We start from the raw sequence: 25,693 nt of genomic DNA on the forward strand, positions 1-25,693 counted from the left end.
CAAATCGCCTAGCTCGCGAGATCTGCATTGAACAACTCAGCGTGAGACACGGCTCAGTGAGACACGGCTCCTTGAGACACGGCACAGCCTCTTTCCTCCTCCTGGTGGCTGACTCCGTTTCGCAGCATAAGGCAGATTGGAGTATGTGGCTTAAGCGGCACCTGTAGAGAGAGCGAACCACGACTGCCGACTGCGAAATACATGCTGTTTGAGCCACAAGGAACGGTGCTCTGTGTCCCTGTTCTTCCAAACTATACGACGGAATGCCCAGAGAGTATTGACCGAAGGTTTCACCGATGCACTAGTCTCCAAAGTCCAAAGTCTCAACATGAATATTCCCGACCAGTATCGCCGGTAGTAAGCATAGGGGCGTAACCAATGAAGCACTGTAGAGTCTATTAGGTTTACAATAGAGTTGCAGCTAATTCATTGGCAAATGTATTCATGGCTGATGGTAGCTAATAGGTTGAGTAGTAGTATTCCTCTAAGAACCAAAAACTAGTGACCTTGTCAACAATAGAGAACTCTCCCTCAAGACAGACCCTGTTGTTAGTGAAGCTACTAGCAATGCAACTGTTTGACACAACACAGGTCGATGAAAGACATTCCAGCATGCAATAGTCATCCACAGGGATGGATATGTGTAGCGGTGAGTAAAGGGCAATGCAGAATCATGATGGAATTTTAAAATTACTGTCTCGACCCATCAAAGGCTGCTGAGACCTGTCATGATTTCAGCTATATAAGAGTCTCTTGGTTCTCGCAAATATCTATCCATCTCATCTCATCATCACAATCACAATCATTCACTACCACTTCAACACTTCAACCAACACTTTCAACCCAACAACCTTCAAGATGTATGCCTACACTGTCATCGCTTTCCTGGCCGCTTCCGCCGCCGCCGCCATTGGTGGACCTTCTCTGAACACCCTCACTGTTCAGCAGGCTTCCAACTCTTGCGCCAACGGCCAGAGCGTTTACTGCTGCAACAAGGTCACCAACAAGCCTGCTGGCAACTCCGTTGGCGACGGTGCCGGTATCGCCAACGGCCTCAGCCTCTTCAGCCAGTGCTCCAAGGTTGATGTCAATGTCATCGCCATTGCCAACAACCTCCTCAACAAGGAGTGCCAGGCCAATGCTGCTTGCTGCCAGGACAGCCCCGGAAACGTAAGTAACCCATTCCAACAATACATAAATCTTACTAACAATCCACAGGCCGCTGCTGGCCTCGTCAACGCCGCTCTTCCTTGCATTGCCATCAGCAACCTTGTCTAAGGTTGTGTTTTCAGCGGTTCCTTCGGGTATTCAATGGGACATCTGGGGGCAGGAGAAGGCTTGGTTTAGCAGCCTTTGAGGACATGTCCGAGAGGTCTTGACAATGCGGTCTGATCGATACTTGTTGGAACTAGAGATCCTGTACGATTTTATCTTCAGGTGTTGCTTCGATTCACCAGTGTGCGACTTTTAATATGAGATTTATTTTCTTGCCATATACACTCTCTTGACCTCCATCGTGACTCAAGCAAGTTGCACATGACTGAACATACACTGATCAGATCTAGTCTTACATCTGATACGATACTGCAATTGACTCGTACACTGCCATCTGTGTTCCGCACATGCTAAAGATTTCAAGTCTCTTACGCCATAAAAATCAGAATAAGTAATCAGTAGTAGGTATTTTTAACAAAGTCACAGTCCTTACTCAACACCAGGCATTACAGGATCGCTTTCTAAATACTGATATGATGATGACTTCGCTTCTATACCTGACTTGACTGTCTCATCCTTCCGCCGCATTGCTGGTAAGCTTCAATCGTTCAACGTCGACCACAAACCATTCTAATCTACGATATGTAAGAGACAGTCCTTGAATTGATGACAACACATCCAGAGTAGTCAAGATGAACATTCGGTCGCCCCTGAATAGTTACAATGCTAGAAGTCTTAAGTGGGCACGTCTTCAATCCAGACGCTAGTTCCAAATCCAGGTCATGAGATTGCTGAATTCGTGAGTCGCGACGAAGTGTTTAAGCAAGACCAACAACTATCACTATGAAAAGGCCTAACAAGAATGAGAGGACAATAGGTCGAACAGGGATCGTATTCAAGTATCTAAGCAAGTCTAATATCTAATAAAAGTTCATCATCAATCACAACCTCGTCAACCAGAATAGCCAGTCGCGTGTCGCTGACGGTAAGTAGCCCAGGAGTTGTGCATTCGGCTTCTTTGGCCGGGGGTAAATTCTTCATAGCAAATGCTGCGACATACAATTAGTACTGAACTCTTTGAACTCTTTTATAAATTACTCACTCATACGAGTAATCCATATAATTATGGACTGGATCGTCACCAGGGATATCGGGACAAGTGTCCTTTCGTGTAGGACAACCACTTGTCGGCTCTCCTTGCGCCGGGGTATCAGCGACAGAATCTCCTGGAGCATCGCATCCATTCTGGAAGGTATGAAAAAGACTGAACCAATGCCCGACTTCATGGATTGCGGTGCCGCCCAAGTTGTATGGTGCAGCATCGCCACCAGGAACACTCTGCGCCTCAATTACACAGCCATCACGGATAAATACATCGGACCCAGGGGTGGTGTTTGAGGGAAAGGTGCAGTAACCTAGAGCGGCTGTGTTACCAAGCCTCGCTGTGTCGACAAAGTAAAGATTAAGAGTGCTGTAGTCGCCCTGACGTAGCTCCCTCTTCATTCCGATCTCATCGCCGCCGCCAGCCCATGTTGAATTAGTAGTGCAGGTTGTGTTTTTCAGATCGAATGAGATATTTTGAGGTGCGAATGCTGCGTTCAAAACCTTGAACTGGGCAGCTACCTGTCGTTGAGAGATTGCCTCCGATGCGTTTGAGGTTACAACGTGAATGTAGGTATCGACACAGATATGTCTAGATGTTTCGATCCTTGTCACCTTCTCAATATCTTCTAGTGCCTTCACACTGGCCCTTTGTTCAGGAGTAGGATCGTTGATGGCGCATCGTGAAAATGAGGTTGAGTCTTGGGCATACGCTATAGTGTTGCTGAAAGAAAGCAAAAGCAAAGCTCCGAGAAACATTTCGGCTGAGATGGCGGTTGTAGAGAGTTGGTGAGAGGCTGTAGGGAACTGATGGCCAGAAGTCGGCGTATGGAGGCATCATCTTATATCTCATTGTCGTTGTTGTATTACGAATCTTCAAACACTAGGAATGCAACCCCTGATATCCTTTTCAATATCTGTTGTTTCCTGAGTCCAATAATTCCCCAGCCGTAGCACGGTATCGTGAGCGGGATGAATGCATTGTTTGTAGTGGTGAATAGCATCACATTGGTAGACATGCTCCGTGTCTCATGGGGCTTGCCCTTGCGGGGACACGGCACAGCAGATGGATATTAAATCGAAAAGCAGAATGGGATTCAACATATTCGATAGTGGCTCGAAGGGAGAACGGCGTATGGAGAAATGGCTTGAAGAATGGAGTATTACAGATGATCGACAGGGCGCCTGGAAAAATGTCTCAAAGCGTAGCGTCAATATCATACATCATTGTCTTGTGGAGCTAACCGGTATATCGAATTAGCATTGCTGGGAATAGTTCCGAGCCCTTATGTTACTTACCGCAATTCCACACATCGAAGCTAGGCATGGAAGAGAATAAGGCGTGGTAGTAGAGGTCACTCTGGCAGTACACTCAAGTTTGTCTATGTCAAAGGCACCATATTACGATTGGCACAAATTGCTCGTAAGTAAAATCAGTGCGATGTTGAAACACACAGACTAAACGATCTATATCCACCAAAACAAACTTCTAAGCTCCTCTACACCATTAACCACCTCCTATAAATAGCACCAACTTGTCTGTGCTGATTTAAGCTCTCAGCCACAAGTCTCAACTGCAAACAACACATTTCTCTGGGTACAACGACTTCAAAGGCAACAAGGTTACCCTGCTGGTTATGAATTGACATGATGGTCCTCCAGGATTGGTTAGCACACATGAAGAAACTAGCGGTTGGGGGAAACCCACTTTGAAGGTTTGGATATCTCTTAAAGAGAGCGAAAGGAGCTTAAACTCCTCCAGGGACAGCGGGGGCAGCGGGAGCACCGGGAAGTGGTGCACTGGGAGCGACAGTAGGAACAGCAGCAAGGCTGGAAACCTCGGTAGGAACGCCGTTAACAGTAGTAGGGACATCGACAACATCAGTTGCGCATCCAATGGCTTCGGTGGGGGTGGCAGTAGTAGAAATGAGAGCGCTGAGAGAAGCGATGATAGCGGCAAGGTCACCGGGAGATTGACGCTTGGCAAAAGGAAGGCCATCATCGAAGGCATCAGACGTGGTAGTGGCGACAGTGACCTCAGTGGGAGTACCAGAGACAGAAGTCGAGAAAGTAAGGATATCCGTCATCGTCTGAGTAGGCTCATAGGGCAGCTGACCGAGGAGAGAGCTGAGCGAATCAAAGAAGGCATCAAGATCAGCTGGGCTGAACTGGCGCTTCTCGAGAGCGGCAGCGTTGGAGCCGTCCCGAGGAGCCGCAAAGGCAACAGAAAGAAGGGCAAGACCGATAACAGACTTCATTTTGAATAAGTGAGTTTGATTTAGTGAGAATGGGGTATGAGGTTTAGTTGTTGATATGGTGAATGGTGCAAGTGTTTGAATGATGCGAATTGTTGTAGTGCTGAGATGGATGGAAGCCCAATGAGATGTTATATATTGAATTCTGAACGCTGTTCCAGCCCCCATCTACCTTATCAAGAAACTCTTAAATGACGCAACTTTCACGGTATGTCGGTAGCTGTAGCCACGAGAAAGAATGCCTGAAATCTACACAAGGTTGTCATCAAAATCGATCGCGATCGATGGTTTCCAGATCCGATCTGATCGTTGCAGTATTATTTTTGGGTTAGGATAAATCAAATCTAGTCCACTTAGACTGGGCAACTTTGTAAGCAGCACCAGTGTTCTAGATGTGGAACGCGGAATCAACATTGGCATATCTCGAAGTGGTAGGTTTGCAATGGGCCTTGACGAATATCGGCGAGCTTCTTTCAAGACCGCCGCTTGGCTTGCAACATTAGAGACACTAGAACTTTAAGGGCCGATTACTAAGACAGTTCCTATTTGGGTGCTGAGATGTAGAATCATGGAACAGAATCACAAGCAGGGGGCGTGTTATCGAGACTCAAGACTAAGAATTCCTACCATCGACGTTCTCATCAAATATATACACTAAGGTAATGGCCCGAACAAGAAACTTCTCGCAATGATAAAATTGCCCATTTGAATCTTGTGGCACGTGAAGTAATCGTAGCTAATATTTCATCTCTATGTTGAACCTTTACCAATTGCAGCACCCTGGACTTTCCATGCAGTAATTGTTGGTGAATTGCTGTACATCCACGTGATATTCACCCTTATTTTAATTACCAGCAATGGATAGACGATAATATTGCCAATATGCGTGCAGATTGGAACGCCATCCCGCTTGATTAGAATATCTCAATAAACCGCCGCCCCTTTCTCTATTGTCCCCTTCCATTCACTCAGCACCATCTCATCCCTCAACAGGAGGTTTATGCTGATAAATACTTTGCTAAATCCGTTGTTGTCTACGTCCATGTTCTGGCTAATTATACTGTATCCCAGTGTTTTATTGTCTAAGAAAGGACCATGCGCTCTATTTTCATCATGGCTATCATCGCTGGCTATGTTGCAGCAGGTTCACTTACAAAACAACACAAGCCCATCAGGAGGACCTCGACTTTCCAGATAGTGTACAACGGGACAGAAAAGTTAAAAGCCGCCAACAATACCCTATACATAGGGTCGCCCAAACAAGACGCTTGCTGTAATCAGTTCAATGCTGAGGATGCGGCCACCTTCTACCTCCAAGACGAAGAGCTCTTCCTCTATTCACCTGGAAATCCCCGGCAACAAGTGATTGTGAATGGTACAAAAGCGGCTACAGAATGTGAGAAGACTTTCATTAGACGCTGCACTTAGCTCACAATATTTCCTCTAGGTCAAAATTCCGCTGGCTACTCCATTGGCTCAAGGAAAAAGCTAGACAAGACGCTGAGAGAAGGTTGGCGGATAGATGATGATGACAATATCACCTTCGACGGACTCAACCTGATGGCGTGCAGCAGCTCTGGTGCCAAGCGGGACATAATTGTACAGAAAGGTGATTGCAAGCTCAAGGTTTGCAGGGCGTGTCGGAGAGTCACAGCAAAAGCGACATACACAAATCATCCCACGAGTTGCTTGTATAGTGGAAAGGGGCAAGTTGTTTCACACTTCTGTTTGTAGCGAGCTAGTCAGGATGCTTCTGAGATATGCAGCTGTTTGATCAAAGACCTTACTGCTGAACGTGACCACGACTTGAGATGCTTGGAACCCATATCTGTGATAGACTCTGGAGTTATGGGTACTTCAGTTATACTCCCGGAAATGCATGAATAATAATAACTGCTTCAAGGCGCAATTCTTCTTGGATGAAACTAAGACAAGCAAAGGTGGGAACAACTCTAGTCATATCAGCCCAGTGTTGCGGCTAAAGATATCAATTAGTGGCTCTAGCAAAGCGTTTAGAGTTTAGTACTTAAAAAGACTCCTTTTTTCTTCTTGGCCTAAAAGGGAATTGAACTGAAGGGGTTGATTCTCAGAGGTTAACTACCAGATTTGCGGGAGCCGAAACAAAATTCAGGGAGAGCGCGGAGATTTAAATACGAGTGAAACTGCGACGCAACCAGAGACCACTATTGACTTGTGCCGCGATTACCCCTTATTTGACTCGGATCTTTTTTGTTAGTCTATCCGGATGGTGGCTGCAAAGAGGGACTATCGATTTGTGCCGCGTTTAGCGCTTTGTTGACTCAGATAACGGTTGCGAGTCTACCTACCAAAATTCTCCCTTGATATTGCCTTATACGGCAACCAAGATTATACTGAAAGCCCAAGAAGGCCAAAATCACTATAAAGATCTCGACATGCCGACGCACTGGAATGAAGAACAATCCAACTCTTATTCGATCTACACTCCTTTAGCCACATTCATTTAGACCCCCCATATCACGAGACCCCTCCAACATCTCACAACATGAAGTTCTCTACACCAGCCCTTCTTCTTGCTTCCATTCCAATCGCCTTTGCTAGCCCTGGCAACTATGGCTATGGATGTGACTGCGAAAAGGTTGCTACTGTAACTGCTACTGCGACTTGCACGGTCACAAAGTCAATTCACGACCCCCTAGCCACCAAGACCGTCAAAGTGACAGTGCCCATCTACAAGGCCCCTGTCACCAAGACCGTCACCAGGATCGTTACCTCTGTCGCCGATCCTCCCGACGCCAAGACTGTCAAAGTCACGGCTACCATCTACAGCCCCCCCGTGACTAAGACTGTTACCAAGGCTGTCACAGTCACAGAGCCCGTCTACAAAGCCCCTGCCACCAAGACTGTCACCAAGGCCGTCACCACATACGGTTGGAAACCTACTGTCACCAAGTACCACAATGAGCCAGCATACACCATGTACAAGACCCAGACTGTCACTGAATCTGTCACCAAACGCTGCGCTGATTACGAAAAGCCCCAGTATAACATTGGAGTCTATGACAATTCTGGAAGTGGGGACTACTACGCCTGAGAGAGGATTAGTCTTGAGCACTTTTAATTTGCAGTTTCGTTTTGATATTTTCATTTCTCTACCTGGGGGCTGGTTAATTTGGTGGTTTGGAGTTGCTTCTGTCAGAGCTATGTTTAGGGCAACTTCTGAGAGTGCATGGGCTTGTTTAATAATAATAATACTCTTTTTTTTATTTAATTAAAATTCTGAACTCGTGATAATTGGCCATTATGCGTTCACCGTTATAGAAATGGAGTAGAACTACTTGCAGTACGTGTATCCAAGAGAGACGACAACTACTGACATGTTAGACAGGCTGACGGTGGCAAGCGGGAAAGATTGCTTGCAAAGAGCTTCCATGCACCCATGAGCAATACAGATGCTACCAGCATAAAGTAAGTGGGAAGTTGCGCGGTTTCTTATCAACATTTATACGCAAGTATTCTAACTTATAGCTTGTCTTAAGCTTAGTGTCTACAACTGACTGCTGTAGGCGCCTATAACTCTGTTAAACATTAGTTATGGCTAGTTTCTTCTCAAATCATAACGTGACAGCACTTTTATGTTTTATCAGGACAATGCTTAGTGGAAATATCAACTCTGTTGGACTTGAATCTCTTATCATCTGTCCCTCGACCGGAACCCATTCGAGTTATGCCTATAATATTCCATAACTCCTGATATCATTCTATGAGACACCCTATCCCCGCGAGCCAAAGCTGTAAGTAATAGCCATCTTAATACCTGAAATCTAAAGGAAGCCAGTTATGCGGAAAGGAGATGATATAGAGTATAGGAGGTGAGAGCCACCACCTATGATTTCGAGAGATGGATATACCCGCATCATGGGATTTCCTTCTGAAACTACCTAAGCTTCGATACTGAAATAAGCATGTTTATTTTAGGCGTGGGAGGATTGGGTTATTCTACCTATAGGGAAGTACCTAGGCTGGCTTAGGGGAGGAAAGAAAACTCAGAAGCTAAATCCTGAATAATGAAAAGCTTGGATAATTCAGTATAAACTTAGTGTAACATTGTTATTGGTTTATTTTAATACCTTAAATTAAGATCTGATATTCTTGCTCCCTGAAGGTTAGGCAACGATAACCATTTGTATTTGTCTCTAGATTAAGTTTAACAAATTAAAGTATATTCCCCTCGTAGCTATAGAAATGAAGAATAAACCCAATTCCCTTTAGAATTCAGACAATATGAACTATAGGAACCCATGCTTTAACTCAATCTGGTCAAGCTTCACCAGAAGGCTCAAGTCATGTACTGTGTGGTGAGAAATGGCATGATCAAGCGACATGACTTCTAATTAGATATGAACTACAGACTCTAACCTACATTGCTTTGCCCTGCCGATGCATTTAAACACGTCATCTCGCCAGCTTGAAGTTCAATAAATGAAAAGACTACCTGCAGCCAGCTTCCAAACCAGTTCTCGCCCCTCACTAATCCAAGTCCTGAACTCCAAACAGAATAAGTGAGCGCCGGTATCACACAAACAATCAATACGGACCGAAAACAAAAAAAGGCAATAACACCATGACAAGCACAAAAGAAAACAGAACGCAGACGAGTTTAGTGCCTATTGACAGTGAATCAGCTTGGTTGATGCTGTTGCGTCTTGGCCCATGGCAGTGATTCACTGCCCAGCAGCTGATAAAAGCCTTTCTCTGTATTTCGGCTCTTCCCACCATTCTGAACTCTGAATTTCTACATCATCAATCTAGAGCCTGGGTTTTGTGTGGTGATTACAAGTTCTCGACCTACCGACTTCCAATCGTGAGGCGCCTCAGCTAGTCCATTGTTACCTGCACCACGGGACAAGGCCTACCAGAAGAAGTGCATACTACCGCCGAAACAGACACTTCGAGCCGTCTTTTGGATACACTCGAGCGGCTGCAGAACTCCTACAAAGCACGTTTCCTTTCGCGAGCCTCCGCTCTGCCAGCTTTCACCATGACGACCTTTGATGCTGAAGCATTCGCTTTCCTTTCCTCCATCAAAGAGCCCGCACTCGACGACGGAACCACGCGCACAAGACTTCTCGACATGATGAACAATCTCACAGCTCCCCATCCTTACGAGATCATGCAATGGCTTCAAATGGCGGAGTTTCGCGCCTTTGCCTTTGACAACCTGCGGGTTGAGTGCGTCAAGACCTGGGCTGGCTACAGAACGCAAAGCCACCCCTTGTGGATTTTCCTTTTGTTGGAGAATTTCATTGCGACGATGCTGGGTCAAGAGAAGTTTGAGTGCACTGTCGGTGGTACGCGATACCAGTGCCCTAGACCTGAAGAAGTGGAGATGGAGCTGGAGTACAGGTATGATGAATGGGCGCATGAGACGGATGAGATGTCGATCGACATGCCTTATGAGCATGGGGGTTCTTTAATCTAAGGCGATGTTGTACTGTTGCTCTATTTGGAGTTGATAGACCTGACAGCTGATGCTTGCATCTCCCCTTATGGCTGAGAGCTTAAATCAGCAGAGAGAACTCAGCTTGCATCCGGTGCCTTACTTTAAAGATATCACTCCTAGTTTCACATCAATATCTGAAGTTTCTAGGATAACTGAACAATAAAATTGAGGAGAAGAATGGTAACATCCTCACAATTTGGTGTAAAAATGACCTCTGCCAAACAACGTGAAAAGATTTAAACATTGTTGACGGTTAAAGATTATCTTGCCGCCGCGTACAATCAGACAATTCCTTCCGCAGTAGCCAATACATATTCTTTATCGTCACAAAGCCATCATCACGAGGATGTTTCTTCTTGTTATCTCCCCAAAATGGTGAAATGCAACGACGAGGCAGAATAGTGGTCCATCAACCCACAGTCCAAATCTAGACCCCAATCCTTCGGCAGCCGAGGAAACCCAACACAGCCCTCGCAACACGTCCTCTTCAGTTCTCAGCCTCATCATTCATGTTCGTCCCTAAGACAAAAAGTCAGCCTCTTTCGGCAAGTCCAGCGCTATCCCTGCACCGCCTCCAACCAACCAGATCGCCCGCCTTCGATGGCATCAGCGCCACAGCCGCCAGGGCTCTTCCGATCGAAGCAACGCTAATTCCCATTTCGTACTGTATGCAGCGCTGTAGCACAGCCACAGACCCTTTGACCTACCGGTTGCAGTACACAATTGGCTATTTGGCCCTCAGCGCCCAGGCACAGACATCTCATGGAAAAGCTGTTTTAGTTGATGATCTGCTTACATGAGATCCTTCCGACCCAGCGCCCCGGTTCCAAGGGGCCTAGGGGTCGTCTTGGCAAAAATGTGTAAGAGAAATCGACGCAGGGGGCACCGCGCGATTCTTCCCGCTAAGGAAAGTATTCTCGAAGATGGTTCTTGTGATGGGAAAAGGCATCAGCCTTATAAGATCTCGGTAGACCAATCACCATTCTTATGTAGACTCTAATAGGAACAGCGGCCCATTTGTACTGAAACGGGTTGAGTTGGTCAGAGGCAGCAATATGTCAATGTTGGATGATGGAAGAGTTTGCTTTGGTTGATTGGGGGTCAGGGGGAATGAGACTCTCCATAGCCAAACTGCTGTTTAACCATGAATCCATACGGTATATAAACTTATTTCTTCAATCTTGAAAGTATGGTAGTTATCTAAAGAGACTCAGCTTCCTGGTATCAATCTTCTTTCACAGGAACTCAACGCGGAAAGCCCTCACTTTAGGCCAATTTTTTAACTTTCGTTATGATATTTCCAGCATTTGTCGCGAGCCTGGAGGACGTATACGCCAACAGATCCTCAGGTTCTGAAGGCCCCTACCAGATCTCAGACCAAGTCGTTGACATCGGGTTCCCTCAAATCATGCAACTGACCTGGACACCATCACCCTCTACAATGGCTCTCGTCATCTCTGAACCCGGTGCCCATACTATATATGCAGCCTGCATGCCTCGCGGCTGGCAAGGCCCGACATATCTCTTCCCGGGGTCCAGCGTTGCTGGGGATCCGATATCATCAGGAATCAGATCCAGCGACGGATTCATCTTTCAACTCCCCGGAATACCCAGTTGCAACACTCCCTCCGGCCAGGTCACCATGTCCTACCATCGTTCGAGGTCCAATCCTCGATACAGTTTCTCGATGAGGGTTGAACATGGTGCAAGTCGCAGAACAGAGTCCTTCGAGTGGCGTATCTCATCAGAAGCTCAGAGAACCGCTTACAGCATGGTATGGGAGCTCGTATCTCTAGGTCGTACAAGCAAGTCAGGCTCAAACCGCTCCCGAAGTTCTGAAGTTATTGCGATGATACACGAAGACAACACTGCCTCGGGACCAGCGTCTGGCCAAAGATCGGGAGGCTTCCAATTTCTGGGCAGGGCAACCACGGGTTCAATGGGATATCACTGGACTGTCACAGCTTTGATGAGTAGTGTAGCAATTTTGCAGAATACCAGCTGGGAGTAGCACGGATAATCTAATGAAGTTGAGGTGTATTTACAACAGTCAGATGTCAAGGCTGGGCATCACGGAAGACGGGCAGACTTAGCAGGCTAAATCAACCCTTTCTCTACCCTTCATGTTAGATACTACATTTTGTCGATTCTATAAAAGATCAGTCTAAGTTTATGTCAATTTATTTAAGTATTTTCCTGCCCCAGAGTCGGGGTTTTATGTTTTCTTGCCTTCTTCGGATTGCCAAACAGGATGTACTTTAGTCCATACTCCGCGGTTACATCAGCTCATACGCTGGCCAAAAGTGATCTTGGTATCTTTGGCAGTCTCCACTAAGCACCTTCGATACAAACTTGGAACTCAACATGAACTACAAGCAAGCCTTTTCTGGACTTGTCGGCTTGATGTACTATTACGACTGTAACTCGCCGTTCGGAGCTTGCTCCGGCGAGCTTTACCTCCGTGGAATACTACAACAGGAGCCTGTTGATGTTGAAGACGCCAACAACCCTGAGAACAGCTGGAAAATCGATAGAGAAACCTGTGACAACTTCAATGTCTCTGCAGGACATCTACTTGGGGAGCTAGATTTGGCTGTAGTTGACGCCTGTGCTCAAGTGCGCGTAATTACTCAAACAACTTGGTCATTTATTCACTTACGCGCACGTCAATACTCAGACACAATACCGCGCAGACCATCAGTGACAACAGTCAAGTGTCAGACCGGTGTGACTAACGAATACATTAGGCCATTCCGGCGGTTAATATCCCGGAATTATGGTTAGTGGACATGTCTGGGTGGATCAGAGTTCCTAGACATCCATCATTCACCTCAGTTCGGTCTCAGGCCCTGAGGATATTATTATTCCAAGGCGCAACTGAACTCGCAACTACCTAACTCAACCCGATTCTACATCTTCCAGGCAGCTTACGGTTAACTCTCTACAGAGGATCTCAATACCAAGACACCACGAAATACTACCCACTGCAATCTCAACATGTGCACCAATCTAAGTGTTCAGCACTGGTGCAAGTGTGGCAAAGAATCAGAACTAGAGGGACTCAAGCTAATTACCACCGTGCTTAGCAAAGGACACGTCAGGATGCAAAGGCACAGATGATGAGGAAATTCAAGAATGGAATTCGGAAAAAAGGTGTGAGTGTGATGTGAAGCATCGCGAGGAGGAAAACGAGGAAGAAGAGGCCGAGCAACAGAAGTAATGGCGAGCCAAGAAGACCGCAGAATAGTCACCACTTCTAATCACTGGAAACATGTGGTTCGATCATTTTGTCTTCACTATCTGGATAACTGAAAGACATATGACCTAACGCTGATCCCTCTTCATTTCTCTGGTCACGTCTAAAACTTTCCAACCACAATAACAGTGGAACTTGCAAATAAGAATTACTCATCACAGTTCCTCACTGACGTGATCAATAATCGGTGCGGCTATAAAATGGCTTTGTAGAAACTTGAACTCCCCCACTGCCACATTTACCGCCTTTACCAACCGCTGGAACTCGTATTCTCTGAAATCAACATGTGTGTAGAAAAGATCTTTCAGTACTGGTGTAAGTGTGGGGAGAAGGCAGGGCGAGAATATGTCGATCATCCATGCACCTCGGCGAATTGCAAGGGCTGGATAAATGAAGAACGAAATATTCGACACTCTAATAGAGAATGCAAGGAATGTGAAAGAAAGAGACGGAGGAAGGAGGCTGAGGAAGCCAAGAAGAAGCAGGAGAGAAGAGGCCAGTGAAAACCAATGGGTAGTCTATAACTCGAACCACTGAACTCCCGTACCACTTATATTTGGAGGGCTGCAAACAGATGAGATTCCACTGATGGATTGACGGCTAGAAGTTCACACGAAAATACACACTACAAGAGTGCCAGTTTGTGCTAGAATCACTTTTGGACGTTTTATTCTTGACATGAATATATGACCAGAACATCTATAAAACAGCTCGGCTCAGACATCTACCCTTCTACCACAACATTATTTCTCGTGCTAGCGACTTCAAAGCTCTACTTATTCTGAACTCAACATGTGTGTAACAAGAATCGTTCACCACTGGTGCAAGTGTGGGGAGGAAGTAGAACGAGACTACATTAAACGCCCGTGTGATCTAGCCGGGACATCAAAATGCAAGGGCTGGACAAACGAACCGGTGAACTTTTGGTTTTGTGCCAAAGAGTGCAAGGAATGTGAAAAGAAGAGGCTAGCGAAAGAGGCAGAGGAGAAGAAGTAGGAGGAGGCCAAGAAGTCACTTGTCTCAACACTGGCGATATACTGCTCATAGGATTATTAATCGACAGTCACTTCTGAAATCACACTATAACAGTCAATTTACGGTGATAGAATCATGTTGATGGCCTTGTTATTAACGTGAACCTGTGACCAGTATATCTATAAATGGGTTCGGCTCTAACGCCAACTCCGCCACCAAAAGCAACGAATTTTGCATACAAACATACAGGTACCCTATAAATCCCTAACTGAAAGCCCTGAAATTTCCCTCCTGTCACAATGTGTACAAAAACACGTGTCGTCCATCTTTGCAAATGTGGTCTTCAAGCTTCGTTTGAACCAGTTGTGGAAAGGCCATGCGCTCTTCGAGATGTGCGTAAATGCAGGCCGGCGGTTGAACACATAGAGAAACCCAGCTCTGGAGAGTGCGCAACTTGTAAGGAAAAGCGGGAGAAGAAGGAGAAGAAGAAATGAGTAAAGGTTCTGGAGAATTTCTGGCCTATTTCTTTTTCATATAGAGAAGGTATAGCTACACTTTTAAAGAAGTACAGACGTACGTCGATGTAGCGAACCGACACAAACACTCTCACTCTATCTCATGCTACGATATACCATGAGGCGCGCATCGCCCATCTTTAGAAATGTGATTTCATAGCTTCATAGGAAAGTGATCTTGAAATATATTTGACCATCACTACCAAAAATATTGAGAGGCTACTAAGACAAGCTTACGCATCTCGCCCGTCATTTTCGTCATTTTCCCCGTGTTGGTCGGTCTTACAGCCCCTGCCTGGGAGAGATACAGCAAAAGTTCTGGCACATGTAATTTCGGAGATAAAGATACTAGGTGCTTACTGGCCTTCGCCGGTGAGATCCGTGACCAAATATAAACTACGTATGCGTCTATTTGTCCCAGACAAGCTGTAAATACAACGATAATAATGATTCGTCTTTCTTACTGGCTATGCAGAGAGATTGTCATTCGTAATGCTAGCGTCAGCCCAGCCCTACCGCCAAGTAATCCCGCTGTATCCAAAATTAGCCTGGTCCTCAACAAGCAAGGCATCGGCTTTAGATATTCGATACGGTAAATCACGCATAGCAAATAAAAGGATATCATTAAGTCCTGTCCATCGTCACAAGAGATTCTTTGCCGCTATTAAATGTTTATTTCAGAGCCCTGACACACTAATCCTCAACCCCTGTTTTGACGGGCGGTCAGCCGACGATCCCTGCCATACAAAGCTGCATGGCCTCCCAAGGCGCAGCCAAACTTAACGTCACCCAGCACCGCTCATCACCGAAGCTCGGCCACTGTGGATACCTCTGATTAGGTTGATTCGAGATGTCATGATTTATTAGCATCTGAACTGTCCTCGCCTTAACGCGCGTATTACCTTCTACACATTAGCGCCATCATGCCAGGAACACCATCGAGCCGCGGATGCGACGGATGTCGTAGGCAGAAGAAGAAAGTAAGCATGACAATATGTCTCATAGTATATTCCAGTGTTGACAGCCAAAGTGCGACCAAGCTAAACCAACTTGCGGAAGATGTAAACGAGTGGGCGTACCATGCGTTGGAAATGGCGTCAAACGATGGAAATTCCACTCGTTTCAGAACGACGACCAGAGCCTTGTTAAACGACGCCCCAGTAATGAACAGACCCAGCTCTCATCTTCGTTGGTTCACATCCTTCAGACTGAGGATGCCAGGTTTGACATTCGAGCATTCGGTGGGAAACTTATCCCAGAAATCGTAGCACAAATTGGTTCTAGTCCAGCACTCGACTCTTGTGTAAGCGCAATGGTTTCTCTGTACAAATCACATCGGAGTCAGGATTCAAGAGTTGATGCTTTGACGAGATATGGAGAGGCTTTAGCAGCAACCAGAAGTGCTATACTTGATCCGAAGGAGAAGATCATGATGAAGATGCAGGTTGTTTCAATCATGTTTGTTTGCCATGTAAGTAAATTTCTACGCAACCATATTCTCTCGCTATTATTGACACCCTTCAGTACTGGGTAGACCGTAAATCAATAGAACAACATCGAGAGGTCATATCAGTCTTATTTCGTGAAGCTGTTATGAAAAAGCAGCTCGATGACTTGGGTGACTACATGGTGGGACTTAGCCAACTCGCCGTACTCCAACCCTATCCTTGAATGTGTTTCCAAAGCTGACCATCATCTAGGTTATGGCGAGCTTCTTGAACCCTCAGTTTGAGCTTGGTCCCTGGTTCTGGGAAGCGTGCCATACAATCGGCACTCCACGACCAGTAAAATACCACCAAGGAAGCTTCCTGAGCCTAGAATCTGGAACCATGGGAGAATTATCTATCTTGATGCGCTCGCCAAAGAAGAACCTTCGTCAACTAAGATCCATCTACGACGTAATGCAGTTCGAGATGCCCAAGGTCCGACAACTCCTTGCACTAGCAACAATATCAACAGCAGCACCCAACGCACCGGCGATGTCGATACGGGTCTGTAGTTCATACAGAGTAGCATATGGGATTCTACTCGCCATGACTGCGGTGATTGGACATACTTTACGCATCTGGGATACAGACTTGACGCTAGTGGGGAACTCACACGACTGCGTTGATGAGTGTATTGCTTTAGTAGAGCAGTGTGAAAGTGCTCGACCATACGGTGCTAGCTTTGTGCCCGACTTTCTTACGATGGTTTGGGCTGCAAGCACGGATAGTTATAGAAACGATGAGATGGCGGAGTACTTGGTTGATTATGAGAACGACTCTGTTGGGGCGGATTTTATGGGCCAGGCTATGTCAATAAGAGAAAGACTGTTTGCGATGGAGGCAAGGGAGACGGCGGAGGAGGTGGAAGTCATTCTTGACCCGGCGCTTGACGCTCTGGTGAAGGGTAAGGGGCCGGTGGTTAGCGTACAGGAGATTCAACCAGCCGTCAGTGAGTGTGTTATACTGTAACTATTAAGAGATGGTAGGATCAACAATGAAAAGAATAGAAGATTGAGCCCGTGCTGAAATACTGTGTATTAAAGACATCATCATCAGTCATGGGCCGTATCAGAGGCCAGAAAAAGGTGTCTTGGAGAACCCAAAGACGACTTAATACAAGCCTTCTCGAGCATGTTTACTGTCGAAGCAATATCCAGTCAATAAGCCATGGCTTATACCTCCTGCCTTTCATTACTACTTCTGGAAAGCTACTGTTTAGAGCTCTCTCGCACCTAGCTAGTGTAAGACAGGCTCTAGCTACGTTGTGGCCGGGTTTCGGTATTCACCCTCAAACTGCACTATTGTTACATTCCCGAAAAATCTGCGAAACTCTATGGCTTCAGACGTCCCTGGAGAACGTCCCTGGAGATAGGACAATCCGTATACCACCAAGAATCCCATTTTTGGTTTGTGAGTCATTGCAAAATCTGGGGAACCTGAAAGTGGTTGCTCGAAACTACGGTGATAGCTCAGGGATGAAAGGAAGCTCAATAAGTGCTTGGTCATCAACTGCATGGTTACAAGGCAGACTCCCACCTTCTGAGCCACTAGGCATTGAGCAAGGAACCTAGGCATTCACCGTGTTTTCACATGTTGGCTTAATTAGAGAAAATGCTGTTTACTTTACAGACTCTCAATTGCCGAAGAAGTGTCCATCTTGCTGCTGATCGTCTTTGTGGACCAGGTTGCTACTAAAAATGGTCGAATCAGACTGGAATACTTCTCATGCAGCAAGGAAATAGCGAATAAGTTCTGTTAAACTGAGTCTTTTCCTGATGTTCGTGATATCAGCCCATCTACGTGGTTGTTGCTGGCAAGGAACATGTGAATCATCCGTCCGACCGTTGAAATGCCATGTCTCCGAGCTCATGCATCTACAGCTCTTTTCGGAATAGACAAACGCGGGGTTTCAGGAAATCGTGGAGGATCTCGCTGTCACATTTGATGCTGGTGGTCAAGTTTAAGTTCAATACCGAGGTCCCGAGCTAAACCCGCCCAATTGACTCTCATCTCAGGGTATCATTTCTCTCTCCAAATCTCGAGATCAGTAGATCAACTTTAGATACTCGAGCTTTGCATTTCCGAGGATGGCATCCTCCTTCACACCCATGCACTCGCTGACCACTCACAGTCACGATATTAACCGCTTCCGAGGGCTTGATCGGGTGGATCCGGGCTGGACCTGGGGAAGATTGTGGCTAGCGGCGAAGGGCCCTGCTTCTAGTGGTCCGGCGCTAACAAGCAGTGGGCCGTTGACCTTGAAATATCGCCCGATGCTCCCCGCAGGAACACCCTCGACTCACCGAACACCCGGCCACCGATGCCGCTCACCTGAGCCGAGAACGAACCTAACATTTCGCTCAATCTCTCTATTTTTTCATGATAATTCCTTTTTTTGTTTTGCGCCATCACTCCACTATCCCTGAAATCCGCCAACAATGACAATGACGGGTCCAAACAAGATCGTCAAGCGTCAAGCGGGCAAGGACTCCAAGAGTTCTTCGCGCCCTTCGTCCGGCGGCGCTCTCTGCAAGACCTGCACGCCATGTCGCCAGAAGAAAGTCCGCTGCGACGGCACGCGCCCGCAGTGCGTCGAGTGCAGCACCAACAGCCTCCCCTGCGTATACCCTCACGATGCCCGCCGAGAACCTCGACCGTCGCGCGCGCGCGTGCAGAGCCTTGAGGCGACAGTCGCCGCTATGCTTGATCACATGAAGGCTGCTGGCATCCTTACGTCCGAGATGCAGTCTGCGTGGACGGCGGAGCTAATGGATACGGACCATCCGTCCCGCGCTTCGCAGGACTATACTACCCATGGGCTGAGCCGTCTTGCTTCGACTGCTGCTATCGCGAGTCCACTTCCCACACCGACTGCTTCTACTGCTGCGCAGGAAATGGGCGCTAGTTTTCTTTCTTCGCCGCCGAGGAGCAGTGTTGGTCCGACGGATGAGACGAAACCTCGACTCGATAGCTTCAATACGATCCTCTCACGAACGACACAGACACAGCTCGATTCTACAGAGCTCGCGCCTGTGAAATTGGTCCCTCGTCCTATAAGCAACGACGGTAATGGTGACGGCACCGGTCTATCACCAAGCGAAGCTCGAGTAGCTGGTGTCTTCCACGAGAACGGCTACGTCTCTGCGGTTCACGGTCTCGCCAGTATCATGAACCCGACATCGCGCGCACAGCACCGAGAGAATATCAATAAGATGACACGAAAAGGCGACGATGCTATATCGGCCTCGAAAGCTCGGCTTATAAGCAACGCTGCCCTTCAACGACAGCGAGAGGCACGCATGTTCCGGAACCCGCGAGACTTGATGGACTTGGATGGTACAGACCCAGAACTTGCTAAGCATCTCCTGGATTTGCACTTCAATCGACAACATTATGCATACCTTATTTCCTATCGGCCTGCGATTATGGACAGTCTTGCTAGTGGCGGAGGTCCTTTCGCGAACAAGCTTCTACTCAACGCCATTTTCTACTCGACTTCCCTATACAGCGACCGCCCATCCCTCCGCGCCGATCCCGATGATCCTCAAAGTGTTGGAAGACGCTTCTATGATCGATTCAGGGAGCTCTTGATAGATGAACTCGACAAGCCCAGTATTCCTTCTGCTCTTGCTCTGCTGCTTACAAGTGTATCGCTTGTATCACAAGGCAAACCTAGTGCAGGTTGGAGTCTGTCAGGAACAGCACATCGCATGATAATTGATCTGGGATGCCATCTTATGCTGGGTCCTGATTACGAGAGCACAGGCGGTGTCAACGAGCAACGTGTACTGCGGACGGACTTGGAGCAAGAGATGCGAAAGCGTCTTTACTGGGCTGCCTTCACTACCGACGCTACGCAAGCGTTGTATCTTGGCCGTCCCTGTATGTTTGCATCTGCACAAGCTAGAGTCCCCCTTCAGCTCCTCGATACCTTTGAAGAGCTCGAAGAATGGGAACCTTATATCGACCCCAAGTCGCCAGCTTCAGCTCCCCCTCCATACGGGCGCCAACCTGCCCACGCCGTTTCCACGTTTAGCAGCCTCGTGAGGATATTGCAAATCTCCACGAGAATCAATGACCTTTATGGTATCCAATGTGTCAAGTACACAACGGAGTATCTTCTCAATAAGAAGGAGTCCATTGAGAGGGAGCTTGAAAAGTGGCAAAGCAGTCTTCCCAGTCACTTATGCTTCGACCCCGACGATACTCTCACCATCACACCTCCACCCCATCAAATCACCCCACAGTGAGTCTTACCGGTTGAGCATGTAAAGACAATGATACTAATCAGGATACTTCAGTACGACATTCCACGCTCTCACCATTCTGCTACACCGCGCATTCCTCGAGGAAGGTCACCTTCGCCGCCACACCGACGAGACCGCCAAGCGTCGCGGTGAAGAAGCATGCATTCAAAGCGCTCTCATGATCCAGAAGCTCGTTCGCCGATACCGCGAATCTTTCACACTCCGTCGCGCACCCTTCCTCCTCTCATACGCAGTCTACTCCGCCGTCATCGTCATCCTCCGTCAAGAGCGCCATGAACGAGGTCAATTCACAGAACCCATCTCCTTCTTCTGGACATGTCTCAGCGAACTCCAGGTCGGATGCAACTTTGGTCTCAAGAAGCCCCTCAGTGTTCTCCAAGACATGGTCCGTGAGTTCCAGACCAGTATTAAAGAGAGTGGTTCCACTGGTACAGAACAGCCCCATCCTGCTGGTCTCGATGAGAGTTTCTTCTTCCCTCTCGCCATGGCACCCGCTGCATCTGCTATTGCGCCTAATAACACCAACAGTTCTACACCAACGGGTGCTTACGTTTCTGCTACTGCGTCGGATTACATCCCGCATATGGATCACTTTGATCCGGCGTTTGGTCACTCACCAGGTTTGCTGGATTTCTTGAATGATCAGGAGAAGGATATCTCGCAGGATGCGCTGTATGGATTGTTTGCACCGTCGCAGCCTTTCCCGTGACTGTCTGAGGAGCTCGGCGAGACCTTTTTCGCAGGGCCTGCCAGAGCCGCGTAAATGCTCTGTTTGTCCCTTATATCGCTGACTCGAAAGGGCAATTGAACACTCATGCAACCGAGGCATGCAGAAATGTGGATGGGTGATTGGCATCCACTGGGAAGTGGCTGTACGACATGGCAGCAGGAAAGATATTGCCCCTTGACGTACACAGCGACGCCCACGGTTTCCACCTTGTTTATCTTAGGACTCATTCTTGCTAGGCGCGCGCTTTTGCGTATATCTTTTGCATGCCAGAGTATGGTGGATGGTTGGGTTCTATGGGATGTGGACATGAATTGATGAGGAATTGTTAGCGAGTACACATGATTAGATCTTGGTTTCATAGCGTACGAACTATATGGGCGTTCAAAAGGTGGTTTACTAGGTATATCCAATACACTTCTACGAGAGAAACAATGTCGCGACGTGGTCTTGTACCGTTCCCAAATGTTGTCCACCAAGAGTTACCGTTCCCAAATGTTGTCCACCAAGAGTTGTTGGTTCGTACTTCGTAGTACCTGTGATACAGTGGTGCATGGGTACATTTCGAGTATGCGCGCGCAATACAATAGCATTCTTTTGCACAAGGCTATGCAGTAGAATTTATCCCAATTCCCTCCGACGATGCTCTGATTTTCCAGTTCTATCATCACTGCCCGCCACTGTAGCACATCTCATCACGCAAGGTACGCTTTCACGATGAGTCATCAGCTTAGCTGGGTGACTGCGCCTGGCTGGGCATTCTTCTAATCAGCACAAAACTGAAGTCAGACCCTTGCCTTTTCCTCGATAAACAATATCGCGGACCCATTACCGACATCTCTTTTGTTTTATAAACACAGACTCGTACCATAATGTCTACAGAAGCTCCCCACCCCCGCGTTGGCGTCGCCGCCCTCATCTACAACCGTGAAGGCAGGTTTCTCACTGGAAAGCGGATAGGGAGTCACGGAGCCGGCAAGTATTCTGCAACCATGAATTTGAGTAGAAGCTGACAGCATATAGGCACCCTTCAGTTACCAGGTGGCCATCTCGAGTACGGCGAGAGCTTTCTCACGTGCGCAGAGCGAGAAACCCTTGAGGAAACAGGCCTCAAGGTCAAGGCTCTCCAGCATATCGCCACTACTAACGATGTATTTGAGACAGAGAAGAAGCACTACATCACAATTTTTGTGTCCTGCCAGATGGTCAATGAGGGTGACCAACCCCAGGTCGGGTTTGTCTTGCAAGTTGTACAGGGTAATAAGCTGACATGGCTAGATCCTTGAACCGCAGAAGTGCGAGGGCTGGTACTGGAAGTCATGGGACGATCTCAAGAAGATTCATGCTACGGAAAATAATGGGGAAAAGTTGTTTTTGCCTTTGATCAATCTGTTGGGGACAGCGGATTTGGAAGATTTGAAGCTCAAGATGTAGTGCTCATGGGCACCACCTAGCGAGCAAGAAAACTTCTGCTGTTATACCAAGGTACCAAAAATACCTGTTGCAAACACCACCAAGCCTATACTAAATTCTACTCACTTTGCCTGAGTCTTTTTGTCGCTTAGGATAGAGGACCCAGGTTTTCATGCTTTCCCTGCTCCTTCTCGGCATGATGTCTCACTTGTTTTGCAAATCTGGGGTACATTAATTAGACTGGAACTAAATGCGAATTGCCATCGTTGCGGGTGACAATTACCGAGGATAACTATTCATAAATAGATTGCAATGCATTTTAGGTACCTAGGTACTGTAAAACAGCTCTCACCAGCCAAAGAACAATTGCCGTCAAGTCCAGGTTAAGTCGGTTGTGATGTCACTAAAGCGGGTATGCAACTATCGCGACTCTCAATTCCAGCTAAGCTCCAAGCTCCCATATTGGAACTGATGACGTTTCACGCACATCCTCACATTTATCCTCGGAGCTTCCACAAATGTCATAAGCACCAATAGTCCAAGCTGCTAAACGCAGCATGCCACTGCCAGAATGTCGTCCCTCTCCGAACCCCGTCGTCCCCGTCTCCTCCCGCAGAATCGCAAGCTTCGTCACCTTCGCGGCATCTGGCTTCGCAATTTATCCTTCGCGCCCACGAGTCTTAGAACAGCAGACGACGCCGATCTAGCTACGAGCAAGCTACAGGTGGTTAAAGAATCGAGTCAATTGCACCCGTCGCGGTCGTCGGAGAGCTTGAGGAAGAGTAGTGCTCGGCCAGATGCGCTCAGGCCGGTACAGAAGCGAAGGACGAGTTTGAGCTTGGCTCATGCCAATCTTGGGGCGCGGCAGAAAAATCTAGAGACGCTGTATGAGGAGGCTGTGGGAGATGTGTTTTACTCGCTGCATGTGGACGTGGATGCTGAGCCTGTCTACATCAGCGAGGTGCGAGAGCGAGCTACGGTAGGAAAGCTGTCCATTGCGACACATAGCGGGATCTGACTATTTACAGAGCTTCAATTTCAGATTCTTCAGTCTCGAAGATTGCGCATCGGCTATTTCACGATGTCATTCCATGATCCTACGAATCTGGGCGCGCCGACCGAAAGCCGAATCATGGATCTTTCTGCTCGAAGAAACAATCGACTTGCGCCGTCTCAACTTCATAGGCACTTTGATGGACCGAACCTTCCCGCCCAACGCATTGATATTCCACCTCGAAGACGGCGTATACTCGTTCGACTTCCCCAACAAGATATCCGAGCCGAAGCAAGCGCCCCAAGTAGCCACATCGTCATACAATGCCCTCATGAAGCTAGCCAACCTCGAGAGTTCAATCGAAGACGCGATAGAGACACAACAGAGATTAACGGAAGAGATAAACCGTATATTAGACGAAAGCTTGCCTGACAATTCGCAAATGGCGCAGGAAGCTGTCGCGATGGCGAATAAATATGTTACAGCGCAAAGACGGTCGAATAAACAGGCGCAAAAGAAGCGCGATGATTTACAGGAGTCAATACGGAGTAGGCGCCAAGCTATCGTCAAGGGTAGAGAGCTTCAGAATGAAGCGGAAAAGGACATGGCGAGTAGTAGAGAGAAACTGACTGCCTCGGAGGAGCTTCTTGAGCAGACACAGCAGCAGATTCGGGGGCAGCGAAGACGGATCTGCGCCGACCTTTCGGACATATTCCCGATTACCCCGATTCCTAATGCGCCGCCGCTTTCGTTCCAGATATGCAACATACCACTACCGAACTCGATATACGATGCGGCTACTGCGAGAAATATCTCCGAAGACCTCTTATCCGCTGGTCTAGGGGTCGTGGCTCTGCTGACAAAGCACTTGCAATTCTACCTAGCGCATCCATTACCATATCCTCTAGATTGGTTTGGCTCCAGATCATATGCGCGCGACGATATCTCCCAATTATCCGACCGGACAGTCTCGCGTCGAGAATTCCCTCTCTATCTTCCCAGAGGAGGTTCAACAGCAGGTCAGTGGCGCTTCGAATACGCATGGTTTCTCCTCAACAAAGACATCGAGGCCCTCTGCTCATCACAAGGTCTCCGCGTCGTCGACATCCGGCACACCCTTCCGAACCTCAAATACTTGCTCTACGTCTGCAGCGCCGGCAGCGACCAAGTACCAGAGCGCAAAAAGGGCGGTGTTCGCGGTCTGTGGGCTGGAAGGATAAAGGGACGCATGTCCACCATGTCGGCGCAGTTCGACGGCGATTCGGGTAGTGTTACAGAGAGTCGGAGGGGCAGCGCGGATAGTGAGGTCAATCAGAACGGTGATGTGTTACGGGATGCGATTATTAAGAGTAATGGGCATAATAAAGATGAGGGGCGTGAGAGTTTGGATGATGGGGTTTCGTTACCTTTTGGGGAGGGGGATGCTAAGTTTACGCTGAGGACGAAAGGTCTGAGGGAGAGGAGATGAGGGACAGTTGGATGTGTTTGGCGGTCGTTTGTATTTGTTCAGCGAGGTGCTGTTGGTGTGCTTTGGAGTTTATAGATAGCTAAGCCTGGTTTCTGTATAGAATACTCATCAGACTTCATCAGTATCCTTCTCATGAGATGGTTCAACTACACGTCGTTCATATTCATCGTTGACCCTCATCTATGCCACCTAGCAGCCTTTCACTGTTCCCACATCACCAGGAGACAGACCTTCGCCGAACTATCCATCTTTCATGCCACGAGATATCCATCGGCGAATGCCCCCCCATCTCAATACTACCTCAAGCCATCTCAGTACCTATCAAACACCTCATCTGGCCCACCAATCCCTCGAACCAAGGCACGACAACCGTCATTTACCCTCGAGTGCCGAAGTAGACCCGGGTAGTTCGTCCCAAAGCATGCTAGAGCTGCAGAAATTTGAAGCTATTCAGGGATCTTCCCCGCAACCCCAGAGCCCAGAGTGTGGGGGAGACCCCATATTCGGTCGCGGCGCCGAGGGCCGTCTGCTCTCATG

The 25,693-nt window shown here is 47.7% G+C and overlaps 11 protein-coding genes across 11 annotated transcripts; 9 read left to right on the forward strand and 2 right to left on the reverse strand.

Moving 5' to 3' along the window:
* Positions 1 to 858: 858 nt before the first annotated feature.
* On the forward strand, positions 859 to 1,278 carry FSUBG_2060 (fungal hydrophobin domain protein; the record flags this gene model as incomplete). Its single annotated transcript, XM_036679794.1, has 2 exons — positions 859 to 1,170; positions 1,219 to 1,278. The coding sequence occupies 2 exons, from the start codon at positions 859 to 861 to the stop codon at positions 1,276 to 1,278; spliced, it is 372 nt and encodes a 123-aa protein (XP_036542336.1).
* A 1,035-nt stretch (positions 1,279 to 2,313) lies between these two features.
* Positions 2,314 to 3,075, reverse strand: FSUBG_2061 (metalloprotease MEP1; the record flags this gene model as incomplete). The annotated part of the gene is made up of 1 exon (XM_036679795.1): positions 2,314 to 3,075. The coding sequence occupies one exon, from the start codon at positions 3,073 to 3,075 to the stop codon at positions 2,314 to 2,316; it is 762 nt and encodes a 253-aa protein (XP_036542337.1).
* Positions 3,076 to 4,064: 989 nt separating this feature from the next.
* On the reverse strand, positions 4,065 to 4,574 carry FSUBG_2062 (uncharacterized protein; the record flags this gene model as incomplete). Its single annotated transcript, XM_036679796.1, has 1 exon — positions 4,065 to 4,574. The coding sequence occupies one exon, from the start codon at positions 4,572 to 4,574 to the stop codon at positions 4,065 to 4,067; it is 510 nt and encodes a 169-aa protein (XP_036542338.1).
* A 2,521-nt stretch (positions 4,575 to 7,095) lies between these two features.
* FSUBG_2063 (uncharacterized protein) lies at positions 7,096 to 7,644 on the forward strand (the record flags this gene model as incomplete). The annotated part of the gene is made up of 1 exon (XM_036679797.1): positions 7,096 to 7,644. The coding sequence occupies one exon, from the start codon at positions 7,096 to 7,098 to the stop codon at positions 7,642 to 7,644; it is 549 nt and encodes a 182-aa protein (XP_036542339.1).
* A 1,947-nt stretch (positions 7,645 to 9,591) lies between these two features.
* On the forward strand, positions 9,592 to 10,032 carry FSUBG_2064 (uncharacterized protein; the record flags this gene model as incomplete). The annotated part of the gene is made up of 1 exon (XM_036679798.1): positions 9,592 to 10,032. One exon carries the CDS (start codon positions 9,592 to 9,594, stop codon positions 10,030 to 10,032), a length of 441 nt encoding a protein of 146 aa, XP_036542340.1.
* A 1,312-nt stretch (positions 10,033 to 11,344) lies between these two features.
* Positions 11,345 to 12,064, forward strand: FSUBG_2065 (uncharacterized protein; the record flags this gene model as incomplete). The annotated part of the gene is made up of 1 exon (XM_036679799.1): positions 11,345 to 12,064. The coding sequence occupies one exon, from the start codon at positions 11,345 to 11,347 to the stop codon at positions 12,062 to 12,064; it is 720 nt and encodes a 239-aa protein (XP_036542341.1).
* A 353-nt stretch (positions 12,065 to 12,417) lies between these two features.
* Positions 12,418 to 12,757, forward strand: FSUBG_2066 (uncharacterized protein; the record flags this gene model as incomplete). The annotated part of the gene is made up of 2 exons (XM_036679800.1): positions 12,418 to 12,675; positions 12,731 to 12,757. 2 exons carry the CDS (start codon positions 12,418 to 12,420, stop codon positions 12,755 to 12,757), a joined length of 285 nt encoding a protein of 94 aa, XP_036542342.1.
* Positions 12,758 to 15,722: 2,965 nt separating this feature from the next.
* FSUBG_2067 (uncharacterized protein) lies at positions 15,723 to 17,255 on the forward strand (the record flags this gene model as incomplete). Its single annotated transcript, XM_036679801.1, has 4 exons — positions 15,723 to 15,779; positions 15,926 to 16,102; positions 16,145 to 16,270; positions 16,500 to 17,255. The coding sequence occupies 4 exons, from the start codon at positions 15,723 to 15,725 to the stop codon at positions 17,253 to 17,255; spliced, it is 1,116 nt and encodes a 371-aa protein (XP_036542343.1).
* Positions 17,256 to 18,724: 1,469 nt separating this feature from the next.
* Positions 18,725 to 21,263, forward strand: FSUBG_2068 (uncharacterized protein; the record flags this gene model as incomplete). Its single annotated transcript, XM_036679802.1, has 2 exons — positions 18,725 to 20,532; positions 20,588 to 21,263. The coding sequence occupies 2 exons, from the start codon at positions 18,725 to 18,727 to the stop codon at positions 21,261 to 21,263; spliced, it is 2,484 nt and encodes an 827-aa protein (XP_036542344.1).
* Positions 21,264 to 22,153: 890 nt separating this feature from the next.
* Positions 22,154 to 22,715, forward strand: FSUBG_2069 (ADP-ribose pyrophosphatase; the record flags this gene model as incomplete). Its single annotated transcript, XM_036679803.1, has 3 exons — positions 22,154 to 22,244; positions 22,305 to 22,510; positions 22,560 to 22,715. 3 exons carry the CDS (start codon positions 22,154 to 22,156, stop codon positions 22,713 to 22,715), a joined length of 453 nt encoding a protein of 150 aa, XP_036542345.1.
* Positions 22,716 to 23,265: 550 nt separating this feature from the next.
* On the forward strand, positions 23,266 to 25,156 carry FSUBG_2070 (UV radiation resistance associated p63; the record flags this gene model as incomplete). The annotated part of the gene is made up of 2 exons (XM_036679805.1): positions 23,266 to 23,673; positions 23,723 to 25,156. The coding sequence occupies 2 exons, from the start codon at positions 23,266 to 23,268 to the stop codon at positions 25,154 to 25,156; spliced, it is 1,842 nt and encodes a 613-aa protein (XP_036542346.1).
* Positions 25,157 to 25,693: the final 537 nt, after the last annotated feature.

This window comes from Fusarium subglutinans (genome assembly GCF_013396075.1).
Source record: "Fusarium subglutinans strain NRRL 66333 chromosome Unknown NRRL66333_c0000018, whole genome shotgun sequence".
NCBI lineage: Eukaryota > Fungi > Ascomycota > Sordariomycetes > Hypocreales > Nectriaceae > Fusarium > Fusarium subglutinans.